General features: G+C 50.0%; 1 protein-coding gene across 1 annotated transcript; it reads left to right on the top strand.

The window, feature by feature from the left end:
* The first annotated feature begins 7,729 nt into the window (after nt 1-7,729).
* On the top strand, nt 7,730-9,620 carry LOC136539985 (NAC domain-containing protein 92-like). Its single transcript, XM_066531972.1, has 3 exons — nt 7,730-8,118; nt 8,267-8,544; nt 8,662-9,620. The coding sequence occupies exons 1-3, from the start codon at nt 7,914-7,916 to the stop codon at nt 9,232-9,234; spliced, it is 1,056 nt and encodes a 351-aa protein (XP_066388069.1). The 5' UTR covers nt 7,730-7,913; the 3' UTR covers nt 9,235-9,620.
* The last annotated feature ends 1,625 nt before the right edge of the window (nt 9,621-11,245 follow it).

Genomic DNA, 11,245 nt, shown 5'->3' on the forward strand with positions numbered 1-11,245 from the left:
TTCTGTAGAGTTTATTCCCTACTAGAACGTAGTTTTTGCTTCTGCGAACAACTTGTGTGGCCTCTGCTTTATCTGCTGGCAGTTTATTTTCTTTGATATAGTCAATGAAAACTTGGGTCCATGAGGTGTTGATTATCAAGATCTGAACGCCTTTAGCCTGAATTTCATGTGTTGTTTCACCAGGTTGTTTGATAGAGGGAACTGATAGCTCTTCTATGAATACGCCGGGTGGAACCTTTGCTCTGTCTGATCCGAGCTTGGCAAGGACATCTGCTGCAATGTTGGAATCGCGTAGGACGTGTAAAATTTCTAATCCTTGGAAGTGTTTTTCAAGTTTCCGTATTTCAGCACAATAAGCACCCATGTTTTCTTTGGTGTAGTCCCAATCTTTGTTGACTTGGTTGATGACCACGGCTGAATCGCCGTATACGAGTAATCTTTTTATTCCGAGGGTGATCGCAACTCGTAGCCCGTGGATGAGGGCTTCATATTCTGCTTCGTTATTTGTAGCTTGCCATAATATCTGAAGAACGTACTTGAGTTGTTTTCCTTCTGGAGAAATGAGGAGAACGCCTACACCGGCCCCGCCTAGTTTGAGTGATCCGTCAAAGTACATCTTCCAGTGGTCGAGGATTGTATCTGATAAGGGCTGTTGAATCTCTGTCCATTCAGCCACGAAATCGGCGAGGGCTTGAGATTTGATTGCTTTCCGTGGGGTGAAAATGATGTCAAGGGCTCCAATTTCAACTGCCCATTTGGATATGCGCCCTGTGGTGTCTTTATTGTGTAGGATGTCTCCGAGTGGAAAATCTGTCACTACGGTAATCTTGTGGCTTTTGAAATAGTGGCGAAGCTTTCGTGAGGTAATGAGTAGAGCGTAGAGTAGTTTTTGTACATGTGGGTACCGGATTTTGGATTCTGACAGTACTTCGCTGATGTAGTATACTGGACGTTGCACTTTGTACACGCGCCCTTGTTCTTCTCTTTCTATGACTATTGCTGTGCTGATTACGGTGGGAGTTGCCGCGATATATAGCATCATATCTTCATCTTTCTTTGGAGGTGTCAGGATAGGCGATGAAGTGAGGTATTCTTTAAGTTTTTGAAAGCTTCGTCGGCTTCTATTGTCCACTCGAACTTGTCTGTCTTCTTTAGTAGTTTAAAGAAAGGTAACCCCTTTTCGTCGAGTCTTGATATGAAACGGTTGAGGGCCGCCATGCATCCTATTAGTTTCTGCACATCTTTGACACTTCTAGGTGGGCCCATTTCTGTTATAGCTCGAATTTGCTTGGTGCTGGCTTCGATCCCACGCTGACTGACCAAAAATCCGAGTAGTTGTCCTGAGGGAACTCCAAATACACATTTATTTGGGTTCAATTTCCATCTCCATTTCTTCAAGTTTTCGAAGGTTTGCTTTAAATCTTCAATTAGAGTGTCTGGGTTCTTTGTTTTTACTACCACATCGTCCATGTATGCCTCCACATTTTCACCGATTTGATTCCCAAGGCAAGTCTGGATAGCTCTTTGGTACGTGGCGCCAGCGTTCTTTAGTCCAAACGATATGGTCTTGTAGCAGTAGGCACCAAACGGGGTGATGAAAGATGTCTTGCTCTGGTCTTCTTCTTTTAGTGCGATCTGGTGATACCCTGAATAGCAATCGAGAAAAGATAATAACGCAGATCCTGCTGTCAAGTCAACTATCTGGTCAATGCGTGGTAGCCCGAACGGATCTTTTGGGCAATGTTTGTTGAGATCTGTGTAATCGACGCACATACGCCACTCGTCCGTGTTTTTCTTCTGTACAAGGACCGGGTTTGCTAGCCAATCTGGATGAAGGATTTCCTTGATGAATCCGGCTGCCATCAGTTTTGTTATTTCCTTTTTAATTGCTGCCTTCTTGTCGGGTGAGAATCGTCGTAGCCATTGTTTTACAGGTTTGGAGCTTTCGTTAACATCAATTCTATGCTCAGCCAACTCCCTTGGGACTCCTGGCATGTCGGCTGGCTTTCAAGCGAAGATATCTTTGTTGTCCCGAAGAAAGTTGGTGAGCGCGAGTTCCTATTTTGCCGAGAGGTGAGCACTGATAGTTGCTGTCTTGGAGGTATCGCCTGTGCCTAAGTCGATTTGCTTGACGTCGGCTTCTTTTGGTGGTGCGATGATACTGGGTTTTTTAGCCGGTATTTCTAATTCTTCTTGGCTTGTTTCTGCAGCGATTGCGGCTATTTCTTTTCTTCCATTGTCGGCTTGTGCTTTAGCTGCAATTTGGATCGCCTGAACGTCGCAGTCAAAAGCGCGCTTTAAATCGCTTCGAAGAGAAAGGATACCGTTGGTCCTGGCATCTTAAGCAGTAAGTACGGATAATGTGGTATTGCCATGAATTTTACCAGTGCTGGATGTCCGAGGATTGCATGATATGATGAATCGAAGTCGGCGACTTCAAATTTGATAAACTCTGTTCGGTAGTTTGAAGGAGTTCCAAAGGTAACAGGTAAAGTAATTTGTCCGAGTGGCATGGCTGCTTTGCTGGGTACTATTCCATAAAAAGGTGTGCTTGTTGGCGTGATCATTCCGGCGAGTTGTAGTCCCATTTTCCTTAGAGTTTCTGAAAAGATGATGTTAAGTCCAGCTCCCCCATCGATTAGTACTTTGGTGACGGTCATACCAGCAATAGTCGGATCCAGAACCAATGGATAATGGCCTGCATTTCCCACGCTAGTCCATTGGTCTTCTCTGGTAAATTGGATAGGATACTGTGACCAATTGAGGTATCTTGGTGTGGCCGGTTCTGCTGTCATAATGGTCCGCAGTGCTAGTTTTTCTTGATGTTTGCTTCTGCAATCCGGAGCCCCTGAGAAAATCACTGCTACCGTTCCCCTAGGTTTTTGGAATCCTTTGTCCTCGTGGTTGTCTTCTTCTCTTTTCTGATTGTCCTCTTTGGTGTTTTCCTTACTATCTTTTCTTGTGTATCGATCATTGAAAGTATAGCAATTTCCGATAGTGTGCCTCCCACTAGGGTGCAATGGGTAACGTATGTTTTCAATGTCATCATATCTTCTGGGTTTGGGAAACTTCTTTGATTTGTCAGCCATTGCCACAGTATTGTCTGGTCTACGTTTTCTTTCTTGATGTCTGCTATTTCGATGATTTTGCTTGTCCGAGTTGTCCTGGTTGTTTCTGTCCGGGAACCTTTCTCGTGTTTTTTCTTCTGCAGTAATCATCTTTTCTACTGTTCGTCTGAATTCTTCATTGTTTCTCGGATTTTCTTTGCAGAAGTCTTGAAATTGCCACCTAGCCATGATTCCGTGAGAGAAAGCTTCAATTACTTCTCGTTCGGTTATGTCATGCACTTGAGCTCGTAGTTCGCCGAATCGTCGATAGTAATTTCTGAGACTTTCACCTCCCTTTTGCTTGAGTCCTTTTAGTTCCGCATGAGTGATTGGATGTGTGATGATTCCTGCAAAATTCTCACAAAAAGCTCTTTGCAAATCCTCCCAATTTCTGATAGATCCTGGGTTCAGTTTATCGAACCATTGGAGAGGCATGGCTTCCAGTGCCATGGGAAAGAACAGGGTTTTGATATCGTCGTCTCCTCCGGCTAGTTCAATTGATTGTGAATATATTCTGAGCCATTGCCTTGGTTCAGTTTTGCCATCATACTTGGAGTGGTTAGACGGTTTGAATTTGTGAGGTAATCGTACCAATGCAAGCCTGTTCGCGAAACAGGGGAATCTGTCGTGTGTCTTGGTTTCTTTGAATTCGGATTCGGCAAATTCTTCTGGCCAACTGTCGTTTTGATGGGAATAATCTTGCGAGGTTGTCTGGGTAGGTACCCTACTCCTAGTCTTCCTTGGTTGTTCAAATCGGTGGCCTTGATTATGTTCCTTCCTACTTCCTCCGTCATGGCTTCCACCCGGCCCAAGTCTTTCGAAAACGGATTTCCTTTGATTTTGATCTTCTTGCCTGTGGGTTGTTGATCTGGCGGGTAGTCTTGATCGAGCTCTCTCTTCATGCGTTCTCGGGATCGTCGATCGGAGCAAGTCTTGGAGCTGTTCATACTTCTCACCGGGATGTGAAGTTGTTCCGAGTTCTTCTAATGCTTCTCGAATCTTATCGTAAGGTGTATTCGTCGTGCGTCTCCCCTCGACTTCTTGTTGCGATTTTCTTTTGTCGTACTCAGCCAATTCTGACTCATATCTGATCCAAGCTTCGCTGCGCTGCCTAGCACGGTGTTGACGCCCTTGCTTCAACTTGTTTTTTCTTTCTCTAGCTTGTCTCTGACTATCTGTTTCTCCGTCGTAGCCCTGGGCAAAAGGTGATATGTTGGATTCTGATTCATCTGATGATCTGACATCGGGTGCTTCCGGGGGATTTAATGGTGACCGCGGTCATCGAACCATGAGCACTTCTCGCGCATGAGTCGTTCTGTTATTGGCGTTAGTTTTCATGCTGTCGGAGTCGCTGATAACTTTAGTGGATGCCTTGGTGTCGTAGATCGAGTCTCCTTCTTGGTAGGGTAGAATTGTTGTCGTCGTTGTGCCGACTAGTTGGGTACCGCTGTCCTCAGGAACAGAACCTGGCCAGTGGATGATGCAGTCTTGGGATGTTATCGTTAGCACGAGACCCTCCTGAGCTCCTGTCAGTGGTATCCCGAATCTTGGATTGAAAGATCTTTCGAACTGTCCCTGATAGGATTTTGCCATGTTGTCGAGCCCAAATGGAAAAGAACTCGACTTCTTGAAAGAACTCTGAGGGTAATCCGAGTTGTTTTGGGTTGTGCTCTGGAATCTTGCCAAAAAAGAACTCGGTTTATTGAAAGCACTCGGATAAAACTTCGCCTTGGTGCTTGAATTCGAATCGGATACGAGTGGCCGTGAAATCTGATTTGAATCGGATACTGTGAACTGCGCGAATCTTCTAGTGAGTTGATCCGTTGTAGTTGGTGAAATAGGAAATTCTTTATGATGATCTGGATCTTTGAGGAGATGGCCCTGAAGCTTGCCGTTGTCGTCTGCCTCGCAGATCCATGAGCCGAAGATGAAAGTTGATCCTGTCGGGAAGATTATGTTGTCGAGGTCCATCGAGTTCTCGGATGCCAAGTCGCCGAAAGCCCCTACCTAGCGCGCCAGCTGTCGATGTTTTACCACCGATAGCCTGCCACGGGGGTACCCGGGGCAGTATGTTCGGGCTTCGGCGTATGCCGAACTTGATGGTTAACGCAAGAGACAGCCAATTTATCCTGGTTCAGGCCCTCGATTGTAGATCGAGTAATAACCTTACGTCCAGTCGGCCTTGGCCTTTGCGTTGGATTGATTGTCAAGTGTTGTGTTGTACAATTGTCGTCTGTTTGCCTCAGGAGCCCTGCCCTCCTTTATATAGTCAGGAGGCCAGAGTCCTAGTCGGTTTATAATGAGATTTCCTGGTAGGATTACTTAATAGTTCTACTACTAAGATTACATGGGAAGAATCCTAGTTGGACTAGATCTTCTTTCTCCCTTGCGGGGTATCCTGTGGGTCCCGCATCGACATGCCCCTGCCCGGATGTAGCGCTAGTGAAAGCATCTAGGCCACTACTTATGTTTCGGTAATTAATGACAATACGTGTTTACTGTGACTAACGTGTGTTTTATAGAGGCAATTAAGTTAGGTCACGGTAATGGAGATCGATTGGGCAATTATGGTTGCCATGCCCCTACGATGGAAATCGTTTCGGTTTTCAAATGATGAACGACAAGGTTAAGGATGAACTAGTTCTAAGTGTCGATTGAAGTTGGAGAGCCACTTAGAGTAGTTTAGGACTTTGTTTTCTCTTTGGCCGTACTATTAAGGGGGCTATGAACAGGTAGCTTGACCTAGGTGAGTCTAGTGAGTTAGGTGTGGTGCACACTTGCTAAATCTAGCACTAGGTAGCTCCTTAATAGCCTTTTGATCCAATGGAGCAAACTTTATTCACATATGATTGAGAGTTGGAAGTGAATGGAGGGTCAAATACTGACCGGACGCTGGCTTCGGTGTGACCAGACGCTGGCTCAGAGTCCGGTCAGTTCATTTGACCAAGGTGAAAGCGTCTGAAAGTGACCGGACGCTGAGGACCAGTGTCCGGTCGACTCCAGTAAGGTCCCAGAGAGGGAGAAGCCTGATCGAACGTGTCCGGTCAATGCTGACCGGACGCTGGTCAGGTTTCGGCTACTGACCGGACGCTGCTCAGCATGTGACTGGACTCTGGGGGTCCAGCATCCGGTCGACATCAGTAAGGTTCCAGTGAGGGGAAAACGTGACCGGACGCGTCTGGTCAACACTTAACCACTGGAGTCCGGGGTGTACTGACCCCCGTATAGATACATAATGGTTCGTTTTTCAGCCGGTGTTATAAATACAACATCCACTCGTGTGTGAGGGTACTTTTGCTCATTCCAACAGCTGAGAAACACGTTTGAGAGTGCCAAGAAGAGCAAGGTCCTAGTGAGGTGACTGAGATTTGAGAATCCCAAAGAAAGCCCTCATTAGTGAAGATCAAGAGTAGCAAAGTGTGCATCCACCTTCTCATTAGGCTTGTCATGGTCAAGTGAGAGTTCGTGCTTGTTACTCTTGGTGATCGCCATCACCTAGACGGCTTGGTGGTGATTGGGAGCTTGGTGATCATCCGGAGAGCTTGTGGATGACCCAACTCAAGTTGTGAGCGGTTATGGGTGATTCACCGCGACGGAGTGTCGAAGAATCAATCCGTAGAGAGCACTTGATCCTTGCGCGGATCAAGGAGGAGCTACACCCTTGCACGGGTGCTCCAACGAGGACTAGTGGGGAGTGGCGACTCTCCGATACCTCGGCAAAATATCGCCGCGTTCTTCCTTCTCTATTTACTTTGAGCAATTTGATTCTTGTCTTTACATTCATAGAATTGCCATGCTAGAGTAGGATTGGAACTTATGTTGCAAGTCTTTTGTGCGGTAGAACAATTAGATACACTTTTTAGGCACAAGGGGTTAATTGGGCTAATCATATGATTTAATTATTATAAAGAAATTTAGAATTAACCTAATTCACCCCCCTTTGGCATCTTGATCCTTTCAGCGGGGTTGAATTCGTCGCGCTGGCATGTGGGGACAGATAGATAGGCTCCCCCTGTTGGCTGTTGCCCAGTTCCCCACTCGTTTTCAAAGGTCAGAGAAGTAAGCAAAACTCCTACTGTGCTGTATTTAAAGGGCGTGATGATGATATTTTAAAGCAGCAGACCTCTGGTTTTCAATTCTCGACCGCATCTTTTTTTTTTCCTTACAAAACAATTCTCGATGACATCTTTGCCGTGTTACAGCCTGTTCGTTTGGTCATATTTGACTTATACGCCATGACTTATCAGCTAATAAATAATATTTTTCTCTTACACTAAACCAACTATTACTTTTAGTCATGACTTATAAACCAAATAAGCCAAAACTAAAGTGCGAGTGAATATTCCACGGGGCAGTGGAGGGGAGCGGGGCACAGGATTTGGACAAGGGCCGTTAGGATTAGGACAGGTAATTTGGAAGTTGCTTACTTAGGGGGCCAGTCACAGCTGGTGGCGCTGGCGGTAAGAAGTGAGAGACGTGAACCTGCCCGGCCCCCCGCCCCGGTCCCCGCCGGACGGGGTCCGTCGCCTACAATACAAGCCGCCTGCGCACGGCTCTGCGCTCCCGCCTCCCGGCCCGTCGTCCACAGCGTCGATCTCGATCCTATATAATGCCGCCCCAGCGGCCTCCCCGCTCCTCCAGTCCAACCCCCTTGCCTTCTTTCTCAACCCACCTCTCTTTCACACACGCCTCTCCCTATCTCTCTCTTCCTGCCTGAGGTAGCCATTTCCGCTTCCGATCGTGGAGGCTTGGAGTGGAAGGAGGAAAGGAGGCTAGCTGCTGGTTTTCGATCGGTGCGGCGGAGAGATGTCTGAGGTGTCGGTGATAAACCAGGCGGAGGTGGAGGATGCGGGTGCCGGGCAGCTGGACCTGCCGCCGGGCTTCCGCTTCCACCCCACCGACGAGGAGATCATCTCGCACTACCTCACCCACAAGGCCCTCAACCACCGCTTCATCTCCGGCGTCATCGGCGAGGTCGACCTCAACAAGTGCGAGCCATGGGACCTCCCAGGTTAGTACTGCAACCTGATATCCTCAACGCCTCAGCAAAACCTGCACCTTTCTTTTTCTCACTTGTGCTTGTACTAGTAGTAGTACTTGTTTCTCGGCTGGAAATCATGGCCTAATTGAAAAGCTTACCTTGCGTTTGATTTCTGCAGGCAGGGCCAAGATGGGGGAGAAGGAGTGGTACTTCTTCTGCCACAAGGATCGCAAGTACCCGACGGGCACGCGGACCAACCGCGCCACCGAGACCGGCTACTGGAAGGCCACCGGCAAGGACAAGGAGATCTTCAGGGGCCGCGGCATCCTCGTGGGCATGAAGAAGACGCTCGTCTTCTACCTCGGCCGCGCCCCGCGCGGGGAGAAGACCGGCTGGGTCATGCACGAGTTCCGCCTCGAGGGCAAGCTTCCCCAGCCGCTCCCGCGCTCTGCCAAGGTCCGGCCCTGTTCTCGCCTCGCCTCGTTTAATTACTCCTTCGGCCTTGGAAATCTCTTTCCCTTTTTCGGCCGGTGGGCTAAATCCGCTTCTTTTTGTTGTTGTTGTTGCGTGCAGGACGAGTGGGCCGTGTGCAAGGTGTTCAACAAGGAGCTGGCGGCGAGGACCGAGCCAATGGCGGCGGCGGCCGGCGCGGAGCTCGAGCGCGTCGGCTCGCTGGGGTTTCTCAACGAGCTCCTCGACTCCGCGGAGCTGCCGGCCCTCATCGGCGCCGACGTGGACGAGGTGATCGACTTCAAGGGCCCCGCGTCCACCTCCGGCCACGCCGGCGCACCGGGCACGAGCTACCTTCCGGTCAAGATGGAGGAGCACGCGCTGCTGCAGATGCAGTACCAGCAGCCGCCCCCGATGTTCTACTCGAGCCAGTACTTCTCGCTGCCGGCGATGAACTCCGGCGACCTCCCCCCGGCGATCCGGCGGTACTGCAAGGCGGAGCAGCAGGTGGTCTCGTCGGGGCAGACGGCGTCGGTGGTCAGCCCGTGCCGCGAGACAGGGCTCAGCACCGACCCCAACGCGGCAGGCGGCTACGCGGAGATCTCGTCGGCGGTGACCCCGTCGTCGTCGTCGCACCAGTTCCTGCCCGAGCTCGACGACCCGGTCCTCAACCTCGCCGGCCTCTGGAAGTACTGAAAGCCTGAACGACGATCTATCGTTCGGTGGCTGGCGGGCCGCCCACCCGCCTCGCCCGATCGATCACATGATTTGGTTGGTTAATTGCTTGATTTGATTGATTATCTTGGTCTCTTCTGGGATTGGGGTTGGTGACGGACAGCTGAATGATGCATCGTCACCTCCGCCAAGTCCGGCCTCTACTGACCTCGGGTCTGACTAGATTATTATCCGTCCAGACCGCCAGGGGATTAGGGCCTCCGCCTTGTTAATTAATCCCCCCACCCATCCTAGGTTCCTAGTCTTGGTCTCTGTACATAGTACTGGTGGTACCCTACTCTGATTGTGTCATTAGCAGTAGCATGATTACTGATAGGATTAATGAATGGGTTTGATGCTTCAGTTAACCTCTTGTACCGGTACCGCTTTCCACTTGTTGCTCCTTTCAACGAATCGCGCGGTTACGCCTTCATCCTTTCCGATATCTAGCCGCTACAGCCTCATGGATGCGGATCATAGATCGTTCGATCCGTGGGGGCCTCGCCGCCATCGCACGCGACGACGCCAGGGGTATGGGGCACTCGCCCGCCCCCTGTTGGGATCCAAATCCGGCCAATTATTTGGGGAGGCGACGTCGTCCTCGTCACGCCCAATTGGATCGGCGGCCGCGGCAATGGCTAGCGCAAGGTGGCCTACCGCCGGCTCCAGCCTTATCCTCCTTTGGGAAACCTCAGCGGCGCGCCCCTCGCCGACGTCTCTCCACGCGCGCGTATAAGCCAGCGGAACAGACAGACGACACGGGAAACAGAAACCGACCGTGCACAACCATCCTAACCAACCCAGCCGTCTAGCCCCCACGGCCGACGGGGGAAAGGAAAAACTTGCCATCACTGCGCCGACGACGACGGGGACGGGTGAAGTGAAATTACCGCGTGGGCGGGGCGGGGCGGGCCATGGGACGGCGTCGCCGCGGCTGTTCTGTTGCGTTTCGTCTGGTCTCGCTTGTGCGCGCAGCACACGATGGCTTGCTTCCAAGGCTTGTGCGGCGGAGGGCCGGAGGAGGCAGCGGACGCCGGGTTTCCGGGCGGTGGATGGCTGGCCGCCGCCCGTTTCCACGCCGTTTCCACGCGCTGGCCAGCAGCTTGTTCGTTTGGCTGTGGCTTGTTGTAAATAATCATAATTTTTTTTATCGAAATAGTATTTTTCTCTCACACAAACAAGTCAGCACTACTTTTTCACGAACCAGCCAATCGAATGGCCGTTGGTTGGGGGGCATCAAAACCCGGTGTGAAGGCAGAGAGGGATGGAATGGAAGGATCGTTGAGATTCGCTCTGATAAACAAGGAGCTAGTCAGCTAGATAATAATTGTCGCATGGCGAGTTGGCGCGAATATTCTCTTCTCTGTTCCTCTCACCTCAACCTCGCCGGCCCCAAGGCTACACGAGGGCGCCGGGACAGGGAGTGAGTGACGCAAAAACAACTCCGGCACCTCACCTCCTCCGCGCGCCGTGGCTCTGCCGTTGGGTGGGTGGTTTCCGATTCGATTGGATCGGATCGAACTGTCCAAGTCGTTGCACCGTGTGACGTCACAGCTTTAGGCTCCCGTTCATTGGCGCTCACCTCTAATTATACTAGTACAATAGTACTACTAGTGCTCGTCGTCCTTTCTCGTTCGATAAAGAACGCCATCTTGGAAGCTGGCTCTAGCCTCTAGCTCTAAAAACTCAATATATTTCTTGAAAAAGAACTCTAAAAAATCAATCGGCATTGCTCTCTCTGCTCGATCAGCGGCAGGCAGGGGATCAGAGAGATTCGGGAGCGCATGTCGCCTAGCTAGCGCGCCCTGTGTCTGTGCTAATCAAGGCTCTCTTCGGCTACCATTATAAGCCGACTTATCAGTCATGGTACAATATTTTTCTTTCTCGATAATTCAGTCGTACAAATCAGCACAAGCGGCTTATAGACCAGCGCCTAATTCTCTCGGATTGGACACGGGAGATTTAGGTTAATTAATTTGGATGTAGACGTTGT

The sequence above is a fragment of the Miscanthus floridulus genome, chromosome 2, assembly GCF_019320115.1.
Source record: "Miscanthus floridulus cultivar M001 chromosome 2, ASM1932011v1, whole genome shotgun sequence".
NCBI lineage: Eukaryota > Viridiplantae > Streptophyta > Magnoliopsida > Poales > Poaceae > Miscanthus > Miscanthus floridulus.